At 44.5% G+C, this 27,862-nt stretch overlaps 1 protein-coding gene across 3 annotated transcripts in view; it reads right to left on the bottom strand.

Annotated features, from left to right (window-relative positions):
* Positions 1 to 11,584: 11,584 nt before the first annotated feature.
* Positions 11,585 to 27,862, bottom strand: part of PGR (progesterone receptor) — a 58,138-nt gene continuing 41,860 nt past the window's right edge. For all 3 annotated transcript variants that reach the window (XM_035115742.3, XM_088668385.1, XM_088668384.1), the window contains exons 4-8: positions 24,661 to 24,963; positions 21,216 to 21,360; positions 14,617 to 14,747; positions 13,311 to 13,468; positions 11,585 to 12,294 (exon numbers count right to left, since the gene is read on the bottom strand). In XM_035115742.3, coding sequence (XP_034971633.3) covers positions 12,139 to 12,294; positions 13,311 to 13,468; positions 14,617 to 14,747; positions 21,216 to 21,360; positions 24,661 to 24,963 — 893 coding nt within the window. In that variant the 3' untranslated portion in view covers positions 11,585 to 12,138. The remainder of the gene's footprint in view (positions 12,295 to 13,310; positions 13,469 to 14,616; positions 14,748 to 21,215; positions 21,361 to 24,660; positions 24,964 to 27,862) is intronic.

Below are 27,862 nucleotides of genomic sequence, written 5' to 3'. Positions count from 1 at the left end.
CGTGCCAGATATTGACTCCAGGTCTGCAAATAAATTTTAAAAGTTATTGTCCGTGAGTATATAACAGGCACCCCCAAACTGCGGCCCTCCACATGTTTTGGCCTACAACTCCTATGATCCCTAGCTAACAGGCCTAGTGGTCGGGGAAGATGGGAATTGTTGTCCAAAACATCTGGAGGGCCGAAGTTTGGGGGTGCCTGGTATAAAACACCAAGAAAAAAATGCAACAACAGTCTGCAAACAATTGTCCCATTGGTGCATGTGCCATAGCTCATGGCAAGGAATGCCTCTGCCTTAAATTTGGGTTAGTCAAAGTCATGAAAGATAGATCTGTCCAGAGCTGTTAGCCCCAATGCCCTGCTTGTAGGCTTCCCAGAAGGATCTGGCCGACTGCTGCTAGAAACAGGAAACTGGACGAGACAGAATTGTGGCTCATCTACCAGGGAGATAAAGGTTCTTCCGGGTTCAAATGTCCAGCTTTCGGGCAGCTGTGAACTCGGCAGCAGGTTACTTTTGTCAAAAATTAGCCACGCACTCCAGGAAGTCATCAGTAAATTGGGTTACTCTGCGTCTTTGTGCATTTCTGACATAGATGATCTTTGTGGCTTTAAAGAAACTGTGCGCCATGAGTGTTGGCTAAGTGCTAGATCTCTTGAGCTTTTTTTTGTGCACCAGGTGTTCTTTAGTTCAATTGGAGAATAGCCTTTACCAAAGGTGTCATGGACTTTGAAGATGCTCAAACTCAGGACGAAAGGGAGAAACGCACTAAGAGGAAGGCACATTTAGGAAATCATCACCATGATCAACTCCCGCCCGGAAACCTTTGTCCCCACTGTGGAAGGATGTGTGGATCCAGAATTCGCTTCCACACTCACTTAGGACAGACTGTTAAGGCCGTGTTCATGGAAGACAATTTTACTTGGCTACGAGTGGTGGAAGAAGAAGAAGAAGAAGAAGAAGAAGAAGAAGAAGAAGAAGAAGAAGAAGAAGAAGAAGAAGAAGAAGAAGAAGAAGAAGAAGAAGAAGAAGAAGAAGAAGCATTTCTGACAAGTCACCTGTTCCTTTGTAACAACAGCATGGAATTTAATAGGTGGCATTGCCTTCCTCACTGCAACTGTACTTTGAGAAAAGATGGATTTCCTGAATTTCTGGGTGCCGTGTAGCTATGAAAGGCAGCATAGGTCTGGCCCGATGGGTGGACTGATGGCAGCCCTACCTGCAGTCAGACCAAAGTTGATGTTCTACTGGTATCTTCCAAGGACTGCAACAAAATGTTGGGAGGGCAGAAACCATCTGATTCGCCCTCCCCTCTTGGTTTTCCATTCCAGTCTCCCTAAAAGTCAGTGCACTGTGTGGCCCATGAATATGCTCAGTCCTTACTGAGAGCAGCTTTGGAGGGATGGGGTGGGGGTGGGAATCCCATTTTAGTTTTCCCATATATGTGCTACTTCAAACTTTGGGGTTTCTCCAAGCCCACCAATACCTCCTTGCTGTGCCATTTTGGATGGGGCCATTTTGTCTACCTTAAGTTTCGTATTTTCAGGATGAGTGTGCTATTAGCATGCAGCAGACTTGAAAAAGAGGGGCGAGATGACCGACAGTTTCTGCGGCTTTTGCTGCACCTCATTCTACACAGGTCAGCACTGAAGTAGCACATGCAACATTCGACTCAGATTACAGTCTGCCGGAAGAGACCGCTGCTTGCAGGAATAATGCTTTCACCTTGCAAGAGCCCAGCAGGTGGATGCTGAACTATTATGAGAAGATGGAGCAATTTTTTCCTATTGAATGCTTCCTCCGAATGTCTTGTGGAAGGGAGAGGGGGAAGAAAAGGTTTGAAATTCTCCATCAAAGAATAGATCCTATCAATAGCTGAATAGGCTCCTTACAAGAGTCTATGAGATAATGAAGATCTATTTTGTATGATAGAGGGACTCACCCCTCACCCTCAACAAAAAAATAAAATAAAATCCAGTAATAATCCAATGCTTTCCCTTGAGTCTCCTTTTCTGAACGTTATTCATTTGCCTGGCTTTTTTTCTGGGGAAATGCAGGTCAGTCCAATTACAAATTTGTAATTAGTCATCAGCATACCCATTAGCTGCTTTGTGGCATGCATCACGTAGATGGCTGAGATTTGTTATATCTAAAGCTGTGCTGCTAGACCTGCATGGATTGATGGCGGTTAAGGGATCGAGGTTGAATTCCAAGAGAAGCACTGTTTCTTGGGGATGGGGGCAGACAGGTGTGGGGGACTCTCTGGTCCTGAATGGGGTAACCGTGCCCCTAAAGAACCAGGTGAGCAGCTTGGGAGTTATTTTGGACTCACAGATGTCTGTGGAGGTGCAGGTCAATTCTGTGTCCAGGGCAGCTGTCTACCAGCTCCATCTGGTACGCGGGCTGAGACCCTACCTGCCTCACCACTGTCTCACCAGAGTAGTACATGCTCTGTTTATCTCCTGCTTGGACTATTGTTATGTGCTCTACGTGGGGCTACCTTTGAAAGCATCTTGGAAACTACAACTAATCCAGAATGTGGCAGCTAGACTGGTCACTGGGAGCGGCTAGACTGGTGACTGGGAGCAGTGTCTGGGAGCTCCCAGTCTAAGTCTGGGAACTAAGTTTGTTCTGGTATAAGCTTTTCGTGTGCACTGGTCTATAAGGTGCTGATAGACTACCTCTATTATTATTATTATTATTATTATTATTATTATTATTATTATTATTTCAACTGCACCAGACCAACACGGCTACCTACCTGAATCTAAATTAAATCTTGTATGGCTTGTGTGGTGTTTTGCATCTGCTTGTTTTAACTTTAATTTCAAAGGGATGATGCAAAGATTTCACAACATAAGCAACCTTGCAGATCTGGGGGTAGAAAAGTCGGGATGTTAATATTTTATACTGCAACACCAACTCCTAACTCCCCTTTTTAAAAACAACAACAACAAACAAACCTCTGGATCTTGGGCAGGGCAGTCTCGAGCAGGTCGGGCGCCCTGGCGCTGAGGCGCGGAGATCGCTCCGGCGCCCCCGCCCTCGCAGCACACAGCATGGCTTCCGCGCCCCGCGCCACCGGGACTATACATAGAGCCGGCCCTGATCTTGGGCAGGGAGGAAGGTGGTTTCTACCACTGTGCAAGCAGCTATTTGAATTTTATGTTTAAAATAGAAGGGAGAGAGACTTCTGTCTTCGTTTCTCATGTTTCATCATTGGTCAGTTTTGCCTTTGGGGGGTGGATTCAGAAAAGGAACCAGAAATCTGCATTTAATTTGTACATCTTCTGTATATATCTTACACATGTGCATCCCTGAAAATACACAATTTGTATTCCTTTGAATGCCTCGCCCCATAAAATATGCATTTCTCTATTCATCTTAATGCAAAATGCCTATTTTTGTGCACCTTTTTAAAACCCAAACTGCATTGCAAAATTTGGAGAAGTGCCTAGTTGCATTCTAATCTGAGAATGAGACATTAGGTGTGTTTTGCTTTTTTAAAAAAAAGCAGGTTAAGCAAATTTCTCTTCCAACCCTACCTTACTAGTCTCACTGGTAAATAAACGACCCAGTGTGTGCTATGGGCAAAGATGAGGCAGACCAACAGCAGTGGGGGATAGCAGGAAGAGCAGGGGTAGGGTATGGATATGGGTGGAATGAAGGATAGAAATGACAGCAAAGGAGAGAAAAATGTATGGATGAGAAACTTTATAGGAGCTGGTGTGTTGTGATGGTTAAGGATTAAACGCTCTGCCTCGCCACAAAGCAAACTGGTGTGACCTTGGGCCAGTCACCCTGTCTCAGCCTAACCTCTCTCGCAGGGTTGTTGGGAGGATAAACTGCCATTTGTGCCTTGGTGGATAAAAAAATGTCTCCCCTCCCTGTCTGACTGAGTCATTTCATTGCTCAGCAGAAGCATTTGAACTGCTCTGTAATCCTTCTACCCTAACCCAAGCTGAGGTTAATAGTAAAATAATGCAGAGAGAGGGAGAAAGCGAAAATGAAAGAAACCCTATCATTATTCGGTTTTCACTTTAGGCACATCACTTCCATTTTTCCTTCTTGCCCAGCTGCCGCCTGGGGACCCTTGGAGAAAGATTTAATCTACTCACCTACAGAATCAAATGAAAAAGCATAGGAAACCTCAAAGCAGTAACTGAATCAGCCTCTTCCTTGCAGGCTGTGACTGATAGACCCCACTGTGTATTCTAAGGTTTCAGCTGCGAGGGTGATTACAGATGCCTTGATGAAGTAGCAGTTTCACAACATTGGTTCAAGATGATTAACATCTCAGCTTCCCCTGCTGCAAATGTCCATTCAGCTTCTCAGGTCAATAGGTCGAGTTTGTTGTCTTCAACCAAGATCCATTCATAAGTATGCCCCCGAGTGGTGTCCAAGGACCCTGGAGCTGTTTCCTGAGGACTAGTAACCTCATATATATGTGTATGTATGTGTGTGTGTGTGTGTGTGTGTGTGTGTGTGTGTGTGTATATATATATATATATATATATGATTTTTATTAGATTTTACAATAACACACACACACATAAATCCCAAAGGAGATATAAAAACAATAATAAAAAAGAAAGAAAAAGACAAAGCGGTAAAAAAGAAAAAAATCATTACAATACAATACGACACCATATAATAAAAATACACAACTTGAATATATATTTCATCACATTTTTTAAAAATGGGGACTTCCTCGGATTCCCCCTAGTAATTAGTAATCATTTTTGGCAAATTCTACATCTTACTTTCTCTAACCTCTAGTTACAGGTAGGTAGCCGTGTTGGTCTGAGTCGAAGCAAAATTTTAAAAATTCCTTCAGTAGCACCTTAAATACCAACTAAGTTTTTATTTTGGTGCATGCACACGAAAGCTCATACCAAAATAAAAACTTAGTTGGTCTTTAAGGTGCTACTGAAGGAATTTTTTTATTTTGCTTTCTCTTACCTATTTACTTCTTCTGTATCTTATTTTTATATTCATGTTATATCATACTACACCTTACCCATAATATTCTTCAACTTATTTTCCAAAGCTGCAGTTTCATATGTACTTCTGATTCTCTTCCTATTCAATTCTACAATATTTTTTAAAAAATAAAATCTAAAATTCTTCCAATCCTCTCCCACCGACTCTTCTCCCTGGTCACGTACTGTCCCGGTCAGCTCAGCAAGTTCCGTAAAGTCCATCATTTTCATTTGCCATTCTTCCACAGTTGGCATCTCTTGCATTTTCCAGTTCTTAGCTGTCAAGAGTCACCACCGCTCACAAAAAAAGAAGAAGAAGCTAATCAGATGCACCTGCATTGGGACTTATTCTGCTCCTGCCCTTGCTCAGTGTCTCTGCCTAGTCGGTTCCCCTCGTTCAAAGTTAGACTGTGTATTCCTTAGGAGAGTGGTTTTCAACCAGTGTGCTATGGCACCCTGGGGTGCCTTGAATGATGGCTGGGGTGCCACAGGCAACACTGGCCTCTGTCCCTCTTTCCTTCCCTCCCTCCTCGGATGCCCTCTTGCGTCTCTGCCTCCCTGAGGCTTGCACAGCTGTTTGTTGCAGCAGCCCTGGCTACAAGCTCCCCTGGCGAATGGTGCCTCTGAGACTGGTCAGGGGGTGCTGGTTGCCAGGAGCTGAGGTGGCCTCAGATTAACCAAGCAAGTGGGCAAGGGAGGCAAATGGGTGGCTGAGCAGGCAGGCAGGTGCTGCCCTGGCCTTCCTTGGGCTTGCTGTGTGCAAGGCCTGCCTGGGAGCTGAGTGCCCGGTGCTGAAGGGGAGCCTTTCCGCCACACAGACCCAGCAGCACCCACGTGCAGACCTCACGTTCACCTTTGGCCAGTCACCGTTGGGTCACTAAGGCTGGGGGGCATCCTCTTCCCAGGCCCCTGTGGGCGGCAGTGTGAGGAGGCACTTCTCTGGGGCAGGGAGGGAGCTCAGAGACCGTGGCGGTGGCGGCTGCTTTCCAGGGGACTCCCGAGGAGAGGGGAAGGAGGCTGAGAGAACACTTCACAAGGGAGGATGTTCAAGAAAGGCTGAGAGGCTGCCAGCTCTGCAGGCAAAGGGTGACATCACTGGGCTCCTGAGCCCCACAGGGGTGCCACAAAAAGAATGTAGTTGGTCAAGGAATCAATTCGAGTATCAAGGGTTTTTAATGTGACTGTGATTTGGGAATAGTGTGTTGATACTCAAAGAAAATGTAGCAGCAAGTTGTTGTTGTCGTTGTTGTTGTTGTTAATAGTTATTATTATTATTATATCGGATGTATGTTTCCGAGCACAATTCAAATTGTTGGTGCTGACCTTTAAAGCCCTAAACGGCCTCGGTCCTGTATACCCGAAGGAGCGTCTCCACCCCCATCGTTCAGCCTGGACACTGAGATCCAGCGCCGAGGGCCTTCTGGCGGTTCCCGCACTGCGAGAAGCAAAGCTACAAGGAACCAGGCAGAGGGCCTTCTCGGTAGTGGCACCCGCCCTGTGGAACACCCTCCCATCAGAGGTCAGAGAGATAAACAACTACCTGACATTTAGAAAATACCTAAAGGCAGCCCTGTTTAGGGAAGTTTTAAATCTGTGATATTTTAATGTGTGTTGGAAGCCGCCCAGAGTGGCAGTGGGGACCCGGCCAGGTGGGTGGGGTATAAATAATAAAAAATATATTATTATTATTATTATTATTATTATTATTATTATTATTATTATTATTATTATTATATCCCGCCCATCTGGCTGGTTTTCCCCAGCCACTCTGGGTGGCTTACAGTACATATAAAAACATACCTTCCAGAAGCACCTTAGAGACCAACTAAGTTTGTTATTGGTATGAGCTTTCGTGTGCAGGCAAACTTCTTCAGATAGTGAAAAAGTGTGCATGCACACGAAAGCTCATACCAATAACAAACTTAGTTGGTCTCTAAGGTGCTACTGGAAGGTATGTTTTCATATGTAAGCCACCCAGACCAACATGGCTACCTACCTGTAACTATAAAAACATAATAAAACATCAAACATTAAAAACGTCCCAATACAGGGCTCCCTTCAGATATCTTCTAAAAGTTTTCTAGTTCTTTATCTCCTTGATAGCTGATGGGAGGGCGTTCCTACCGAGAAGGCCTTCTGCCTGGTTCCCTGTAACCTCACTTCTCGCAGTGAGGGAACCGCCAGAACGCCCTCGGAGCTGGACCTCAGTGATGGACGTGGAGACGCACTTTCATGGATATTGGGCTGAGGCCGTTTAGGGCTTTAAAGATCAGCACCAACACTTTGAATTGTGCTTGGAAACACACAGAAAATTTATTGTTTACTTTCTACCTCTGCCCCCAAACGCTGCAGACATTCATGCCTGGGACTTTTAAGCTGTTGTGATAAAGTCATTGTTGCCCACAGCAATTATGCAGCCCACATTTTAGGGAAGGCTCATCAATGGTGACAGAGTGCATGGTTTGGTCCCAGATCTGATCCCCAGGTTCTCTAGGTAGGGTTGGGGACGTTTCATTTCTGAAAACCAAGAGCCTGACTCAGTACAAAAGAGTTTCCTTTGTTGAAGGCCACGTGGTACTTCCAGAAAGCTCTTTTAAAAATAAAAATAAAAAACTGGGTGCAGCAAAACACTTCTTAAAAATCATGGAGTGCTGTCTGATTTGGGACATGTGAAAGGGCAATGATGTTCCAAGTAAAACGGCAGTGATTCCAAAAGAATGGCACCCAGGCGCCTTGCAGAGAGAGAGAATACTCAATTTGTCGGCTCGAAGCAATAAAGAAAACCTGGGGAAATAAACATCAGGGTCAAGGAAACCTTCATATGTATATGCAAAGTCTGTTACTCCCACTTTGAAGGCCACAAGCTGGCAAAGTGCTGGAGAGGGTGATATAGATGCTAAAGTCTGCAAAAGCTCCTGCGCGGTGTGCAGCAGAGGGGATTTCAGCAGACTTGCCAGACGGACGATATTCTCCCTTCTGCACACCCGTGAAAGCTGCTTTTGCACAGAAAGTTCCAGTTTCGATCCCTTGAAGATCTCAGCTGGAAGACCAAAAAAAGTCCTCCTTTGAAATCCCAAGAGAGCTGCTGCAGGCAAGACCAGCCTTCCTCAGCCGGGTTCCCTCAATGTATTTTGGACAACAACTTCTATCAGGCTGAGCCAGTATGACAGCCAAGCTGATGGGAGCAGGGCAAGGCAGGAGACGGGAGAGGCAGGAGTAGACCGCACTGACTAATCAACACCTTGGTCTATGGCAGCTGCCTGTGTTTCTTTTGCAAAATGTCTTGCAGCCACAGAGGATGGATCTCAGTCAGTGTTAAAATTAGGAGCATGAGATCTGGCCAGTGGCCCAGCATCTAGTCCAGCATCCTGTTTTAGCAGTAGCCAATTTGTGCAAAACCTACGAGCAGCATTCTAGGAAAAGAGAGCTTTTCCTTGCCGTGGTTTCCAGCAACTGGTATTCAAAAACGCTGCTGCGTCAGACTGTGGAGGCATAGCAGTTATTTTGGCTAATGGCTGGGCTTCTCTCCCCCCCCCCCAAGCTGGTGCTCAACTCTGGCACCTCTCAGGTGGGCGCCATTGCCATTGTAAGAGAACGAGGGAGGCGTTCCTGGTGAGTTCCGGCACCTTTCTCTAGAAAAATAGCACCGGCTAATAGCCGTTGATAGCCCTCTCCTCCATTTGAAAAGTCTTAGGCTTAACTTCGGCCGGAAAAATCGGCAACGGCGTTGACAATCAAGCACCCCCCCTCCCTCCCATGTTCTTGCTTTTCGCCTCTCCTTTTAACAATCCATTCTATGGATCCGAAATTCAGGCCACCACAGACGCTAGAGACCTTTTAGCTGAAAAGGGGCCACAAATAAAGAACATGCTTGCTCTTTAACAGCCTTAGAACATGTTTTGTTTTCTCCATTTGAAGAAGGGCGGGGGGGGGGGGGAGAGAGAAGAATTAAATTAAAAACAAACCCTGTGCTTGATACTAGGTCATCCTGATACAAAGCAGCGAAAGCCAATAAATCTAATAAGGCTGATGGTTTAGGCTTTGCATGACAGCATTTCCACACGTTTCTGACCTGGGGAAACGGGGAAGGGTTCAGTTATTGGAGGCAGCAGAGAGAGACTCCCTCAGCCAGAGGGATGGCAATGCAAGTTAGCTGCTTGCCAGAGGGAAGAGCTGGTCTGTTTAGTGACAAAAAGCCAAACCCCTCCTGGTCTGCTATAAGCGGAGGGTAGTGGGATTTGGGGGGGGGGCAGGTTTGAACAAAATCTAAAAAAATACAGAATTCTTCACCACAATGAAACAAAACGAAAGCCTGCCTTCACAAACCCCGAACCTCAAAATTAACCTTCACAAGACTCAGTGGCTTCACCAGAAGCTTTCAGTCATCACCAACCTGGGGCCTGCCAGATGTTTTTGGACTACAACTCCCATCAGCCTGAACCTGCTGTTTTGGGAGTTGCAGTTCAAAACACCCCGAGGGCATCAGGTGTTGAAGGCTGCTCTAGACAAAGGTGATGAATTTGTATAGGGCAGGGGTCAGCAAACTTTTTCAGCAGGGGGCCGGTTCACTGTCCCTCAGACCTTGTGGGGGGCCAGACTATATTTAGGGGAAAAAATATGAATGAATTCCTATACCCCACAAATAACCCAGAGATGCATTTTAAATTAAAGGGCACATTCTACTCATGTAAGAACATCAGGCAGCCCCCACAAATAATCCAGAGATGCATTTTAAAGAAAAGCACACATTCTACTCATGTAAAAACATGCGGTCCAGATTTAGAAGGTGATTGGGCCGCATTCGGCCACGAGCCTTAGTTTGGGAACCCCTGGTATAGGGTGTGTGTAGGTTGGATTAACTGGCCTGAGGAAGTTTGCATGGGTGGTTATGTTGTTGTTGTTGTTGTTGTTGTTGTTGTTGTTGTTGTTGTTGTTTAGTCGTTCAGTCGTGTCCGACTCTTTGTGACCCCATGGACCAGAGCACGCCAGGCACTCCTGTCTTCCACTGCCTCCCGCAGTTTGGTCAAACTCATGTTCGTAGCTTCGAGAACACTGTCCAACCATCTCGTCCTCTGTCGTCCCCTTCTCCTTGTGCCCTCCATCTTTCCCAACATCAGGGTCTTTTCCAGGGAGTCTTCTCTTCTCATGAGGTGGCCAAAGTATTGGAGCCTCAGCTTCACGATCTGTCCTTCCAGTGAGCACTCAGAGCTGATTTCCTTCAGAATGGATAGGTTTGATCTTCTTGCAGTCCATGGGTTATATCAAAGAGTAATCATTGGTTAAGTCTTAGAGAGCTTACTTTTGAGTTTGGGATTTGTGAAAGCAGATGCTTATTTTTAATTAGTGGCTGCTGGAAATTTGTCAGTTTATCCAGGACAATGGAGGGCCAGAGTAGAATAGTTTTGCTCCCACCCCGGCCCCTGGAGTTTCCCATGCTTAGTGGTAAGCCTCACCTTGCTTTTTCTTTCTTTCTAGAAGTGCCAACCCATTAAACTTTTTTGTCTGTTACAGATTGATCGTGTTTAGCTCCTGCTATATTAGGCCACCGATGCAGACCTTTGTCTCAAAATGTGCCTGGTTTACGTTGAAATGTACTACATAGGATCTGGCCTGTTCGGAATTGGCCACTGCAGTGTTTGTACATATGATTATTAAGTTATTATAATAAAGAACCCTTAAAAAAATACATTTCCTCCTTACCTCAGATTTTGGTTGCTAGAGATTTGCTAGCTGTTAAGAGCCATTTCTGCCTCGATTGTTTGATGTACTGCAGCTCACACCTGCACCATACATTTGAAGCGGTGTGCTATCACTTTAAATTCTCGTGTCTTCCCCCAAAAGAATCCTGGGAACTGTAGTTTGTTAAGGGTGCTGAGAGTTGTTAGAAGAACCCTGTTCCCCTCACAGAGGTACAATTCCCAGAGTTCCCTGGGGAGAGAGATTGATTGGGAGATTCCACCCACCCAAATATATTTATATAATTGCTGGTGCTACCACCATAGCTGCCAAGTACCCCGTTTTCCCCGGGAAACCCCCGTTTTTACTTACCTTTTCCCGGTGGCCCCCCGAATCACTTTGTCTCCCGTTTTTCTCCGTTATTTTCTCCTGCTGGCGGCCATTTTTTTTCTTTCTGATTTGCCCTTCTATGGGCACCAAAAATGGTCGCCGCCGGCTTCAAAAGTCGCATGTCCGGAAGTGCATAGACGTGACTTCCGGTGTCGGCGGCGGCCATTTTTTGTGCCCATAGTTGGGCGGAGCGACACCGGAAGTTGCGTCGACACACTTCCTGACATGCGTACAAGCGACTTTTGAAGCTGGCGGCTGCCATTTTTGGTGCCCATAGAAGGGCAAAGCGACACCGGAAGTTACGTCGACGCAACTTCCGGTGTCACACGGCTGCCAGTCCTGGATTCTGCAGTCCGGGACTTGGAAGGTAAGGCTACCATTGATTCTGACCATCACAGCCACAATTGAACCAAGAACCTAAATAATCCTAAAATGTGAAACCACCCTCATGTTTTCATTGGGCTACTGTAAATAAATCACCACCACCCTCTGACCAGCAAGATGAATCTCAAAGTAGAGAAAGAATATATTTCCCAAGCTAGAAGACAATTTGTATTTTATTTTCAACACATTCTTTGCATTTTATATACATATACACATATAGCCACGCGCTCGCACAGATGTATTAAAAGCTAAAACCTTACTACATTGCAGAAATTTAAAAATGAATAATATGAAGAGGGGAAATGTACAAGGTAACTTTCTGTTCTCAGAAAACAACAAAACAAAACTGATCTCTTGTTTATTCCTCGGGAGAAATTCAATCAGGCCTACTTTATAAAACATTTCTTATGACAAATATTGGTCATGATTCCGCCCTCCCCCCCAAAAAAAAAACCCTGTTGTAAAAGAATAGTAATAGTAGAAAGTTTTACCATTAAGAACACTGTGGAGCATTTGCAGATTTGAAGACATAACTCACAGGTGTCGGACACAGGCTAAAAACCCTGGCACTGCAAAATCCCAAACCCCGAACAAATTCCCATAATTTTTTTTTAAAATGTGCATTTGCTGGGTGTTATTGTTATCTCAGCCAATGAGAGATGGGGGCTGGGTGGGGAAGAGGGTAGAGGCAGCCAAGAGAGACAGCATTTCATTTCTTATGAAACAGGAGAGGCTTCACCATGCCTGCCAGAATCTTGGGTAGTTGGGCAGCGATGACTTCCGACATCATCTCTGGAAAGTCGATACTCAGCGCCCGAGATTGGAGGAAAGTATTCAAGCAGTAGAGATGGAGTTGTTTCACAAGCTGTATTTTTTTCATTTTTTTTTACAAGAAAATCAATAATTTAAAAAATCAATAAATTATCCAAACAATGCACGTTGTTCTTCACTCTGCCTCCCCTCCCCCACATCCCATAATTGCCCGGTACTTATGAAGCTGTGTGCAATGCAGAAAGTTATATTTTCTCTCTCATCTTCCCTGCTTCTCACAATCTCACCCTCATCCCCACTTTACAATGAGAGACAAAATGACAGGTGAGCATTTCTAGGTGACCACTAAGCTACGGTGGCAATGTAAGAATGAGACCCAGTGATTAAATTGGGAATGGGCCAATCTGTGAGTTTCTGTTTCCCTCAGTTTCTCAACCCGCCCACCCCCATCTTAATTCTCCACATTTCCACCCTACTTTGCAGGGTATTTCTTTTAAATCCTCATTAAATTCACCAGCATTTTAGTGCAAATTGATCTTTAAATATACACAGGTTTGTATGCATTTTTCCTAATGTACACATTTGTGCAAAGCCATTTCCCCTAAAATAATGCATTTTTGTGTTATTTTCATGTATTTGATGTACACTTTTCCCCAATACATGCATTTTTGTGCACATTATTACTGGGCTAGAGACATGCACTGCAAAATTTGAAAAAAAAAGTGTAGATTTCAAAGGATGGCTGTGTTTCATAGCTCCTATTGTTTCAGAAAGTGCAAATTAAGTTGGTTTGCCTTTAAGTGAGAACTCAAGTCTGATTTCTTCTCCATCCCTACCAGCAAGGAGAAAATGATTGCATAATTGCATATATTTGCTATCCTATTGCTATCCTAAGCTCAGCTTCAGATTCCTTTTGGGGGCAGGGGTGAGGACGCATACATGTGTAAATAACAGCATACATCCTAAAGACAAAACAGTCTCAGCTGGCCTTCATTCCAAGGCAAATGAACCCTGGCCAGGCGCTTCGAAGCCTTGGAGTCTTTCACTGCTCAGAGATTGGGGTGGTGTGTAACAGTAAGATAATCTTACGGATTGCTGAAATAAACTTACATCGTGCATGGAGTCCATAAGTTTCGTCAGCTGATAGAAGCGTTGCGAACTAGCCACAACCCCTTTCTGCCGCAACCCAATTGCCTTGACCAGCTCTCTGATGTAGCTCGTTCTCATCTCCTCGAACTGGCTTTGGCTTCTGAGACCTTCCAATGGAACTGAAAGAGGGAGGGAAAGCCAACACACATTGTTTTGTTTTGTCCCCCCGCCCCCCATTGCTCAAATTCTGAAAGGGCACGTTCTCGTCCTCTCTCAGGGGTTGTGCAGATTCACAAAGTTACCTGGGTGTGTTGGACAGAGTTAGAGGCAGATAAAAAAAGGTAAAGGTAAAGGACCTTTGACAGTTAAGCCCAGTCACAGATGACTCTGGGGTTGTGGCGCTCATCTTGCTTTACAGGCTGCAGACAGTTTTTCCGGGTTATGTGGCCAGCATGACTAACCTGCTTTTGGTACAATTGAACACCCAAACCAGAGCAGCACATGGAAACGCCGTTTACCTTCCCGCCGGAGCAGTACTTATTTATCTACTTGCACTTTTTTGCATGCTTTCGAACTGCTAGGTTGACAGGAGCTGGGACCGAGCAACAGGAGCTCACCCCGTCACAGGGATTCAAACCGCCAACCTTCTGATCGGCAAACCCAAGAGGCTCAGTGGTTTAGACCACAGCGCCAGCCACGTCCCTCTGAAGCAGATATCCAAACTTAAAGTTAGTCACCCAGTTAACCATGTTTGATCAGAGTTGGGGTGGTGGATAGCAACTGGAGGCTGGGGAGATTTGCATGATGGGTAAGGCTGATGGAGGGGGGGGAGAGTCCCCTCCTAACACCATCCTCCTATTCACGCTTGTGGGCTCATCCTCATGTGTTTAAGGGCCAATTGACGCAGAAAAGGCTATGCACCAGAATCATGAAACTGCTTCCTTGCCCACTTCTGCGATGTAGTGATGGCTACCAGCTAGGATGGCTTTAAAAGGGGACCAGACATATTCATGAAGGATAAAGCTATCAATGGGCACTAGCCATGATGCCTCTTTTCCTGCCTCCAGCGCCAAAGGCAGTATACCTCAGAATACCACTTGCTAGGAATCACCTTTGAGCTATAGTCCCTAACCATTAAGACCTTGCTGTCCTTGAAAATTCAGCTTTCTGTTTTCACCCAGGGAGTTGGATGGAGCATACATAAAATGTGCCATGAGAAGAAGAAGAAGAAGAAGAAGAAGAAGAAGAAGAAGAAGAAGAAGAAGAAGAAGAAGAAGAAGAAGAAGAAGAAGAAGAAGAAGAAGAAGAAGAAGAAGCTGTGTCTTACTTGTATTGAGAAGGAGCAAGGCTTTCATGCAGAGGTATTCTTCACTGCTTACTTGCAGCTTGACAAACTCCTGGGGGATTTGCCACATGGTCAGGCACAGTGCATAGAACGATGATTCCTTCATCCTCTGTCTTACACCCAGAAAACAAGAAAGAGAGAAACTTAAATAAATGAATGCTAAGTCCATGATTATTCCGTGTACAAACCTTGGAAGAGTGTGCTGGGTATCTGATCATGACTTTGATGAGCTTGGAAGCCACAAAGGCTTCGCTTTTAAAAAATAAATTCATTTTGCCAATTGCAGCAGTATAAAACAGCAGTGACAAATATCTCATGTGCCGATGTTACAGCATATGACTGGAAATAAGTGATAAGCATTAAAATCGGATGATCAATAAGTAAAACAACTAACTGATATAGCCCCTCCAAAACCCAGTATGGGTATGTGAAGGCTGTGAACTCTCAAGTTAAGTGTTTGTGACAATTACCATTCAAATCTCAATTCTGCCATGAATTGACTCAGTCACTTTATACACTCCTTTGGTCTCAGTCACCCATGTGTAATTCTTGGCAATTCCCTCCTCCAATCAAAAATGGATTGGAAGAAGGCCAATGAATCATAGAATCATAGAGTTGGAAGAGACCACAAGGGCCATCCAGTCCAACCCCCTGCCAAGCAGGAAACACCATCAAAGCATTTCTGACAGATGGCTGTCAAGCCTCCACTTAAAGACCTCCAAAGAAGGAGACTCCACCACACTCCTTGGCAGCAAATTCCACTGCCAAACAGCTCTTACTGTCAGGAAGTTATTCCTAATGTTTAGGTGGAATCTTCTTTCTTGTAGCTTGAATCCATTGCTCCGTGTCCGCTTCTCTGGAGCAGCAGAAAACAACCTTTCTCCCTCTTCTATATGACATCCTTTTATATATTTGAACATGGCTATCATATCACCACATCAGGTTCACAGTCTAAAGGAACTATCAAATTAGTCTTATCTTTAAAGGTCCATGTGGCCTTTGGGTTTCAAAGCACCCATCATCATCATCACCATCGCCAGCTGTGACCCCTCCTGGACAGAGAGAGTCTTGCATGCACTGCCAACATCTTGCATTGGCTGCTGCCATGCACTATATGTGGGGCTGCCTTTGAAGACTGTTCAGAAACAGCGGTTAGTGCAAAACCCAACAATAGCACCTGCTTTATCTGGGTCTGGTCCTATGGAAGGTATCATGCAAGTCTGAGAACACCTGAAGTAGCTTCTGGTCCAAGCACAACTCAAAATGCTGGTTTGAAGTTATACACCCTTAAACTGTTTGGGAGCATGAAGCTATTTATTAGCACCAGCTGCTCCAGGTTCACCCTCCAATGGAAGAAATGTGGGTGGTGATTAGAGATGGGACCTTTTCACTCATGGTACCACATTTATGGAACTCACCGCATCAAAAATATTCACCCGGTCCTTCTTTTCTTTTCTTTTTCATAGAATCATAGAGTTGGAAGAGACCACAAGGGCCATCCAGTCCAACCCCCTGCCAAGCAGGAAACACCATCAAAGCATTCCTGACAGATGGCTGTCAAGCCTCTGCTTAAAGACCTCCAAAGAAGGAGACTCCACCACACTCCTTGGTAGCAAATTCCACTGCCGAACAGCTCTTACTGTCAGGAAGTTCTTCCTAATGTTTAGGTGGAATCTTCTTTCTTGTAGTTTGAATCCGTTGCTCCGTGTCCGCTTCTCTGGAGCAGCAGAAAACAACCTTTCTCCCTCCTCTATATGACATCCTTTTATATATTTGAACATGGCTATCATATCACCCCTTAACCTTCTCTTCTCCAGGCTAAACATACCCAGCTCCCTAAGCCGTTCCTCATAAGGCATCGTTTCCAGGCCTTTGACCATTTTGGTTGCCCTCCTCTGGACACGTTCCAGCTTGTCAGTATCCTTCTTGAACTGTGGTGCCCAGAACTGGACACAGTACTCCAGGTGAGGTCTGACCAGAGTAGAATACAGTGGTACTATTACTTCCCTTGATCTAGATGCTATACTCCTATTGATGCAGCCCAGAATTGCATTGGCTTTTTTAGCTGCTGCATCACACTGCTGACTCATGTCAAGTTTGTGGTCTACCAAGACTCCTAGATCCTTTTCACATGTACTGCTCTCAAGCCAGGCGTCTCCCATCCTGTATTTGTGCCTTTCATTTTTTTTGCCCAAGTGTAGTACTTTACATTTTTCCTTGTTAAAATTCATCTTGTTTGCTTTGGCCCAGTTGTCTAATCTGTTAAGGTCATTCTGAAGTGTGATCCTGTCCTCTGGGGTGTTAGCCACCCCTCCCAATTTGGTGTCATCTGCAAACTTGCTCAGGATGCCCTCAAGCCCATCATCCAAGTCATTGATAAAGATGTTGAATAAGACTGGGCCCAAGACAGAACCCTGTGGCACCCCACTAGTCACTACTCTCCAGGATGAGGAGGAGCCATTGATGAGCACCCTTTGGCTTCGGTCAGTCAGCCAGTTAGAAATCCACTGAATGGTAGCATTGTCTAGCCCGCATTTTACCAGCTTCTTTACAAGAATATCATGGGGCACCTTGTCAAAGGCCTTGCTGAAATCAAGATAGGCTACATCCACAGCGTTCCCTTCATCTACCAGGCTTGTAATTCTGTCAAAAAAGGAGATCAGATTAGTCTGACATGACTTATTTTTCAGAAACCCATGCTGACTTTTAGTGATCACAGAGTTTCTTTCTAGGTGCTCACAGACTGTTTGCTTAATGATCTGCTCTAGAATCTTTCCTGGTATTGATGTCAGGCTGACTGGGCGGTAATTGTTTGGGTCCTCTCTTTCCCCCTTTTTGAAAATAGGGACAACATTTGCCCTCCTCCAGTCTGCTGGAACTTCGCCTGTTCTCCAGGAATTTTCGAAGATTATTGCCAGTGGTTCTGAAATCACCTCTGCCAGTTCTTTTAATACTCTTGGATGTAGTTCATCTGGCCCTGGAGACTTGAATACATCTAAACTAGCCAAGTAATCTTGTACTACCTCCTTACTTATTCTGGGCTGTGTTTCCCCTGCTGAATCATCTGCTCCATATTCTTCAGGTCAGGCGTTGTTTTCTTTTTTGGAGAAGACTGAGGCAAAGAAGGCATTGAGGAGTTCTGCCCTTTCTCTGTCCCCTGTTTGCATTTCACCATCTTCTCCTCTAAGTGACCCCACTGTTTCCTTGTTCTTCCTTTTGCTACGGACATACCCATAAAAGCCCTTTTTGTTGCTTTTAACCTCTCTGGCGAGCCTGAGTTCATTCTGTGCTTTAGCTTTTCTGACTTTGTCTCTACACGTGCTGGCTATATGTTTGAATTCCTCTCTGGAGATTTCCCCCCTTTTCCATTTTTTATACATATCCCTTTTAAATCTTAACTCAGTCAAAAGTTCTTTAGATAGCCACCCTGGCTTCTTTAGGCACCTTCCATGTTTCCGTCTCATTGGTATTGCCTGAAGTTGTGCTTTTAATATCTCCCTTTTAACAAACTCCCAACCATCATGAACTCCCTTCCCTTTTAGTATTACTGTCCATGGGATTTCACCCAGCATTTCCCTAAGTTTTCTGAAGTCGGCTTTCTTAAAGTCTAGAATTTGAGTCTTAGTATGCTTGGTTGCTCCTTTTCGCTGGATAATAAACTCCAGAAGAGCACGGTCACTCCCACCTAATGATCCTGCCACTTCTACCCCACTAACCAAGTCATCACTATTGGTTAGGACCAGATCTAAAATGGCTGATCCTCTTGTTGCTTCTCCCACTTTCTGGACAATGAAGTTGTCTGCAAGGCCAGTGAGGAATCTGTTCGACCTTATGCTCTTGGCTGAGTTTGACATCCAACAAATATCAGGATAGTTGAAATCCCCCATTACTACTATCAAAATTCAGCTTTATGGGTCACTTCTTGTGCAGGCTTGGCAAAAGATAACCTTTTGAATGCTTGGCCATCTGTTCCAGGAAGGCATCATCTGTGTCCTCAGTTTGGCTTGGGGATCTATAGTAAACTCCCACAATGAGATCATTGTTATTTTTCTCTCCCTTAATTTTGACCCAGATACTCTCAATTTGGCTTTGAAGTTTTAAATCCTGGATCTCTTCACAGGTATACACATCCCTGACATATAAAGCTACTCCTCCTCCTTTCCTGTTTGGTCTATTTCTCTTAAATAGATTGTATCCCTCTATTACTACATTCCAGTCATGAGACTCATCCCACCAGGTTTCAGTGATGCCTATTATGTCGTATTTAGTTTGCTGTACCAAGAGCTCAAGTTCATCTTGTTTATTTCCCATGCTCTGTGCATTAGTATACAGACATTGAAGACCGTTGATCATTCCCCCATGTCTCTTATTTAAGGATATTTTCCTCCCACCACTAGGTCTGCATGCTGCTTGCTCCATTTGGTCCTTGACATTTGGATGATCATCTTCAGCATTTGATAGACTCCTACCTTCAGGACCACTGTCTCCCTCCCCCACATAAGTCAGTTTAAAGCCCTCCTGATGAGGTTTTTGAGTTTCATGGCAAAAACATTCCTCCCAACTTTTGTGAGGTGCAGCCCATCACTTGCCAGAAGTCCATCTTCCAGAAACTGCAGACCGTGATCTAGGACTCCAAACCGTTCCTGTTTGCACCATTTGCGAAGCCAGTTGTTCACTTCCCCTATTTTCCCCTCTCTCCCTGGGCCATGTCGTTCAACTGGGAGGACAGAAGATGTTAGGGAATTTTATAGGGGGGGGGGGCACCCAAACGAGGCTTCATTTGGGAATCAAGATTGGCACTAATGCCCTCAAGGGGACCCCATTTGATCCTACAACACCACTCTAGTATCGCACCAACACGAACCCCCTCAAGATCAAGCCCTGAGTAATAAAGGCTCCCTTTCCTACCCTTTCTCTGTTGCCTGAGACTCTATGTAACCATATTTCTTTATGAATGAATACCGTGTATCTTTATTTCTAAATGAAACCCCCTTTTTCTACTCTGGCCAAAGGCTCTCAGGGATGCAGGGAACAGCCATAATCCCTTAAGCGAGAGGTCAGGTAGCCAGGGTGGTGGTGCTCTGCATATCCATAATCCATTCAAGTACCATCTCCTGCCATTCCCAACCCTCCGAAGCCAGAGGCAATACTCACACCTGGACTCATTGTTTTTCCCCACCAGGTACTCAAGGATCCCCTCCCAGATACTTATTGGTACTTGCTTAACAATGTCCTGGGACCTGCATTGTTACCTTATGCTAATCCTGCTTACCTCCTGTTTACCTGTATGCTAATGCCCCTTGCACCTTCTCCTTTTCTGACGTTTTACCCTGTCACAAGTGATGTATGTATGATGCTTTCGATGTGCATTATGGGATGGTGGTGGGAAGTTTTAAAAGTTCTTGCAGCCCTGTTCACGGTGTTCAGTCTGGCATTGAACCTGCTGCGCAATAATAATAAACCTTGCTGTTTGCTCCGGATCATGGCTGGACTCCTTCCTTTTATACTCCGCAACGACCACAGGCCCTTGCCTGATGAGCTGGGTGGCTGAGCATTCTCGCACCCAGAATTTTGCCCTAACATAAGAGATGACAATTTGTGCATTTAATTGCTTCAACTTCCTGCCCAGAGCCTCATAATCATTTTTGATCTTCTGTAAGCTATGGCTTGCAGTGTCATTGGTTCCCACATGCACCAAAAGGAAGGGGTATTTGTCGGTGGGTTTTATGATTCCTTGCAGCCGTTCTGTTACATCTTTGATCTTGGCCCCGGGTAGACAGCACACCTCTCGAGACATCTTGTCAGGCCCACAGATCACTGCTTCTGTACCCCTCAGCAGGGAATCCCTCAGCAGGGAATCCCCTATCACCACTACACGCCTCTTCATAGGCTTGGTCGGGATTTCTTTTCTTTTTTACATTCAATCTTTGTTATTTAATTTTCTTTCTTTAGACAGTTACATATTCCAATCCATACTTTAATATATATTAAATATAAAACAAATCCAAACAAAACCCACATTTCTTCACCTATGACTTCCCACCACCTCATTGCAGCTTCTTCTATCCTATTTTCTTTTCAGTTGTGTTGATTACCTTGATTATCTCATTTACACGCAAGAAATAACTTACCTATGTGAATTTTTACTTTGTGAAATTTATTCAGTGCATATCAAGGGGTTGATTTGGGAACAATGTTTTGCCAGATATTCTTTCCCACTCATTTTTTAAAAGTTTTTGGTTTGATTGTTGTCTAATTATCGCTGTCATTTTAGCCAGTTCCAGATACTCACACAGCTTATTTTGCCAGTCTGCTTTTGTTGGTACCATATTACCTTTCCAATTCCTGGCAATTAACATTCTGGCAATCCGGTCCTTATTTTCTTTTGGCACAGGTGGAAACAATTTTATTCACCCAGGCTTCTAAAATACTTCATCTATTTTAACCTCCTGCTATATTTGTACTTGCTACGGTTTACCTACCGCTGCAGGTAGTTGGAATTGGCATTGCTTAATAATGCACATGAATAAGAGAGCAAGAGCACATGAATAAGGGAAGAGAAGCTGGAATCCTTTACTTACTCATTCAGTATTAAGTCAGGTGCAAAATACAGCATCTGCCCACAGACATGCTTATAAGACCTCCATCCCATGGCAAACACCATTAGGCTCATCCAGGAGTACTGGATAAGGGTTATCTGATCGTCGATGTGGAGGCTCCGGAATCCTGGAAAAGTGGAGAGGAGGAGGCAGGAAGAGGTTAAGAATGTGAAAAGGTACCTTTTACCATATGTGGTGGTAAGAAAGTAAAATGCTTCTGGGAAATGATATATAATGAGATGAAGAAAATGTTGAAATAGAAATTTGTGAAAAAACCAGAAGCATTTTTTACTTGGTATTGTAGGTACAGAAATTAATAGACAGGATAAAAACTTGTTTTTATATGCAACTACAGCAGCGAGAGTACTATTAGCCCAATGATGGAAACAGGAAGAATTACCAACGAAGGAGGAGTGGCAAATAAAACTGATGGAGTATGCAGAACTGGCAAAGTTGACTGAGAGAATTCGGAACCAGAAAGACCAGGACTTCCTTAAGGATTGGAAGAAATATATGACTTATTTGAAAGACAATTGCATTAATGTAACATCGCTTGTAGGTTTATAAGACGTTTTGTAAGGAGGACTATATAAATTATTGTAAAATGATTTAGGAAGGAAATAATTAGGAGACAAAGTTTAAAAGCATTAATTATACTGTATTTTCCTGCCTATAAGACTACTTTTTAACCCAGGGAAATTTTGTCAAAAGTCGGGGGTCGTCCTGTATGCCGGGTCGTATTTTTTATACGGCGAGTATATCCCAAACTCTATATTTTAACTGGAAAAGTTGGGGGTCGTCTTATACGCCCAGTCATCTTATACGCCGGAAAATACGGCAATAATAAAATGCAAGATCAGATAACAAATTTGAAAATCACTAGACAGGATTGGCTATAATAGCCAAAATGAGGGTGATGTGATGTGAAGTTTTGTTTGGAAAATATATGCAAAAACTAATAAAAATTATTTAAAAGAGAGAGAGAATTTGCAGCCCTTCCCATTTCAAACGCCACGTACGGTGGATGGCGTCTGGCACAGAGGGTCTCAAATTGCCTATGCAATCATCCTACTATGGACAAACTGGGTTTGCATTAATATGCTCAGTAAATGAGAGAAGCACATGTCTCCTCTCCCCGCAGCCACCTTGTTGAAACAACGATTAAAGCATTGCTGAGAAAGGCACAGGCGTCTCCTGTTGGAAGCATTGAGGGTGAGAAGAATGCAAGAAGAATCAGGCCATCTGGTGCAGCATCCTGCTCTCTCAGTGGCCAAACAGATGCCCTTATGAGATGCCCACAAGCAGGACCCAGGTGCAATGGCACCGCCCCCATTTGCCGTTTCCAGCAACTAGTATTCAGCAGTATGCCATCTCTGGTGGTAGAAGAGGAGGAACTGCATAGCCATTGTATAGACTCTTTCGATAGCAACCAACAGGTTGGACAGCGAAGGAAAACATGGCTTGTCTCTCTCTGTCTTTCTTCCTCGGAGAGAGAACCAAAAAAACCAAAAGCTACACAGAACGGAACAGTCTATCTCAATTTCCGCTCACAAGACTCCCAACAATCAGTGCTGGAATGTAAACATTTGACATGTTCACACATCTGCAGCACAAGAGGAATGGAATTCTCAACAGTAGATAGGTTGGAAATTTATTGCATGGGAAAATATGGAAATATTCCCTCATTTTTGCTTTTTTTCAAAAACCAAGTAGCATATCCATTCACCAGACGTTATCCTGTTCAACATGAGCGAAAATAAAATGGATTCTTAAAAACCCACTCGTTGGTTAGAAGGAAATGTGGTCACAAGGGATTAGATCTAGATTTAAGCCTTGCCCATGACTCTAAGGGATTAAATGAATGTTTGACCTGTCTTTCCTCATATGAACTTGCCTGAACCCTCAGAAGTGCCGCCTCCATGAGAACAAAAGGAGAGCTGTGCTGGATCAGGCCACAGGCAAATCGGATCCAGCATCCTGTTCTCACAGGGCCCAATCAGATGCTTGGAATTCCTTTTCACTTCACAACAGCAAGGGGAACCAGAAGACAGTACGAACAGAAGGCAGATCCACATCACCCTGGAAACTGCAGTTTGTTAAGGGTGCTGGGACTTGTAGCTTTCTGAGTGTGAAACTACACTTCCCAGGATTCTTTGGGGGAAGCCATGTGGCTTAAATATACTTTGGATGTGCTTTAAATATATGGTGAAACATTCCATCGGTGTCCTATTAAAGCATCTGAACCATTTATTTATAGAAGTATTACTTAACCACCATATCATGAAAAATATCAGGGCGGTGTACAGTGTCAAATCCTTAAACCCTTCAAAATTAAAAATACAGATAACCATTAAGATGGCTGGTTAATCAAAATAAAAATTAAACAACCGCACAGGCCTGTTGGCATAATAATGTATTCAAGATACACTTAAATATCAAAGCAGCAGGGGAATTATTGTGGATAGGGCACTTAATATCTATCTTATGCAACTGATTTTTGTTTTTATTATTATGTTATTATTCTTTATTATTATTATGTTGTTGTTTGTTTGTTGTTATTTTATGTTTTACAATGCCTGCATTGTCTTCTACCAAGCCAATTGGTTCATTTAGCACAGTATTGTTAACAAACAACCCATACCATCACAAATTTCGTCCTAATGTTTAGTTGGAATCCCTTTCCGGTAATTTGAAAAGGTTGGCCTGAATCCTGCCCTCTGAAGCAGCAGAGAACAAATTTGCTCCATCAAATATTTGAAGGTAACTATTGATCATTGTGGTGTTTGCACGTTCCTTTGGAAGTGTCTGTACAGGGGGAGAGAAAGGGTTAACAGGTAGACCAATAGAAAAACCCAGAAGCAGAGCTGACCTGCTTTTAAAAGGCTTATTAGCCAGAAGTTTAGACAGAGGGGAAGATAGTTGGAAATAGAGAGACAGTTAGTTCGGTTAGTTTCTTGTGGGTGGGAGGCATAGGAGTAAGAGTGGGTTAGAGACGGAGAGGAGACAGAGAGCGTGAATCGGATTACAGTGTTTCAAAGTATTTAAAACTTGTTTGCATTCACAATAAACTGGAATCTTTGTTAATACACAACCAGACTGAGTCTGAATATATTACCGGGGAAACCTGGTTGGTGGCAGTGGAAGAGAATTGACGTGGTGGCACAGGGTCAATAGTCTGTGGAACTACCGGGGGCTCTGTGTGAATGCCACAACCATCCTTTTCCCAGGCTGAACATACCCGATTCTTTCAGTCCTTCATCATAGGACTTGGTCTCTAAGTCCCTCCCCATCTTTCTCACCTACTTCTGGACCACATTCTAGTTAGTCGATTTCCTTCTTAAACTGTGACTCTCAAAACTGGGCGCAGTTCTCCAGATGAGGTCTGACCAAAGCAGAACAGAGCGGTACCGTTACCAAAAACTGTTACCTGGTAATGACTTGGACCACTTGACTACACAAAGGAGCTGCCTCTCACATAGTTGATTGAGGCTGGTCAACAAAGTGCTTGGGGTTTCTGGTTGTGTGTTGTCATATCCTGCATAGACCACTTCCGGTTCGATGCTTTCCAAGACATTGATCAACGGAGGAATTAGCTGGATTTCTTGTGTTGGAGAAAAAGAGAGCCTTTGTGCCAGGGCCTGGCTGTCCTTAGGAAGGGCTACCGATGGCTGGAGTGCAACATCTAATGTTCTCAGCACTTTGAGCTTATTGAACTTCTTAAACTTTCGACCTGCAATCCAAAAAAAAAAAAAAATGTATCTAAGGGGCAGCAAACAGAGAAACGCAAATCAGATAGAACATAATATAAGCATGCATACTTAATTCAAAAAGCAGCTTTTTGAACAATCGCAATGTTATATGTCTAGTAGCGCAGCTAACATTGGGAACTGGTGAGATCAGAGTACAAACCAACTCTGTTTTAAAGTGCTTAGCTAATGATGAATTGAGCCTGGGCTCCTCGATGGCATGGTGGGTAGCTGCCATTCACCTGACCTCTAGTTGGCCGCATTGCTGCTACTTATAAGGAAATAGGGGCAGTATACCTAAGGGAGCGTCTCCACCCCCATCGTTCTGCCCGGACACTGAGGTCCAGCTCCGAGGGCCTTCTGGCGGTTCCCTCATTGCGAGAAGCCAAGTTGCAGGGAATCAGGCAGAGGGCCTTCTCGGTGGTGGCACCTGCCCTGTGGAACGCCCTCCCATCAGATGTCAAAAAGGAAAACAGCTACCAGATCTTTAGAAGACATCTGAAGGCAGTCCTGGTTAGGCAGGCTTTTAATGTTTAAGAAATTAGTGTATTTTAATGTTTCTGTTGGAAGCTGCCCAGAGTGGCTGGGGAAACCCAACCAGATGGGCGGGGTATAAATAATAAATTATTATTATTATTATTATTATTATTATTATTATTATTATTATTATTATTTATTGTGCTGCAAGGGCACTTGGGGAGCCAGACTGGTGCTCCTGCCAGTGGGTTGGTACCATGCTGAGCTTGCCACCACCTCACCCTCCTGGTAAAGAGCAGCAATGCAACTGACCAGAGGTAAGGTAAATGGAGAGACTTCACCATCTGCTACTGATGAGGCTCAACTCACAGTTACCATATTTTCCCCTCTATAGGATGAGGTTTTTTTACTCAAAACTCATGTCAAAAAACAGAGGTTGTCCAATACACGGATAGTGGCATGGGGGGGGGGAGAAGCGGGGTGCCGCCAGCCATCCAGTTGATGGGAGGGCGGCTTCCCCCAATGCTGCAGCAAGGGGGGAGCGATCTGGGGGTGTTTCCTGCCCGCAGCTGCGTGGGGGGGGGAGAGAAGTTGCGTGCCGCCAGCCAGCTCGTTGGCAGGTGTGGAACTTCCTCCGATGCCGCTGCGCACGGCAGGCACTCCCTGGATCCTCTCCCCCCCCCCCACGGCAGCATTGGGGCAGGTTGTGCTCCTGCCCACCGGGCCATCTCCCCTCATTTTCTTAAAATTGAGTCCCCCAAAATAGGGGGGTCTTATACATGCGGGTGTCCTATTGATGGAAAAATATGGTAGTTTGGCCACCAAAGCAACCCCCTTCATTCTCTGCTGTTGCCAGGAGTCTGAGAAATATAGCAAGGACCCCCAAAGCCTTGGAAACTTGCAATTCTCTGCAATCGTGGTACTGAATCATGGCTGCAGGAGCCCTTCTATCACTGCCAGCTATGTTTTGCAGAAAAAGAAGAGGGCAGCAGGGGCATTACGAGAGAATCATAGAAACACATAATTGTAGAGTTGGAAGGTACCCCAAGGGTCATCCAATCCAACCCCCTGCAATGCAGGAATATCAACTAAAGCACCCATGACAGATGGCCATCCAACCACTGCTTTAAAACCTCTGCTTTAAAGGAACGAGAGTCCACAACCTCCTGAGGGAGTCTATTCCACTGTCAAACAGATGTCAGATCATTCTTCCTGATGTTGAGTTGCAATATCATTTCTTGTAACTTGAAGCTATTGGTTCAAGTCCTACCCCCCCCCCCCAGAGCAGGAGTAAACAAGCTTGTTCCTTCCTCCATGTAAAGATGGCTGTCATATCTCAGTCTCTTCTTTTCCAGGCTAAACATACCCACCTCATAAGGCTTGGTTTCCAGACCGCTGAGGTTGCCCTCCTCTGCACCCATTCCAGCTTATCAACATCCTCCTTACATTGTGGTGCCCAGTAAAATAGCACAGAAAGGCAAGGTTTCCGCGGCTTGTAGTGCTCCATCGGGCAGGTACAGTGGTACCTCGACTTACGAATTACTCGACTTATGAATGTTTCAAGTTATGAACAGAGTTCCATCCACCATTTTGGATTCGGTTTAGACTTACGAATTTTTCGACTTACGAATTTTTCGACAGGATTTTTTCGACTTACAGTTTTTTTAAAAAAAATTCCCCATTGGCTTCGACTTACGAATTCTTCGACTTATGAAGGTCCATTCGGAACGGATTAAATTCGTACCACTGTATTTTAAAAAGGGATCTCCAGGCTTATTGTCTGCTGGATGCCATCACTCATTGCACCAAGACTTGGAGCTGAGCATAAGTCCAAGCATACACCAAGCTACTTTGGGCCTGCTATATAAATGAGTCTGAATCACCGCATTTTAAGTGAACGTGTTCCAAGTCAACCTGGAAATGGTTGTCTGTTATTCAACATAAACATTTTGGGTCTATTGTTGCCTATGGAACCAACTAGGTTCGGGATCAGAGACACTCTAGCTATGTAATATCTTGAGCCACATCCTGGATCATCTTCTGCTAATTTAGGTTTATAGTCTGCTGTGCCCCATAGACTCAAGGCAGCTTATAGAAATAAATGGGCAATTCTCACCCTTGCCCTGGTCTAGAACAGGGGTGGGGGCTGAATGAGATCCACTAGGCCTCCCCACTTGGTCTGTGAGGCCGTTTCAGACTAGCCACGGCCACCTGCCCTACAATCAAAGGTGGGGCTTTGATAAAATGGACTTTGCAGGCATTGCCGATGGGTTGCCTGCAAACAAACTGATTGCTTGGGAAGCCCCATGCAAAGGGTGTTGCCACTGCTGACTGTTGCTACAAGGCTCTGTTTCAAAGTGCATGGGCAAAAATGGGTCACCAGGTGTCACTGTAATGTCAAGTGAT

The sequence above is a fragment of the Zootoca vivipara genome, chromosome 4 (assembly GCF_965207765.1).
Source record: "Zootoca vivipara chromosome 4, rZooViv2.hap1.1, whole genome shotgun sequence".
Classification (NCBI taxonomy): domain Eukaryota; kingdom Metazoa; phylum Chordata; class Lepidosauria; order Squamata; family Lacertidae; genus Zootoca; species Zootoca vivipara.
The sequence above is the reverse complement of the archived record's forward strand: the minus strand, read 5'-3'. Positions and strand labels throughout refer to the sequence as shown.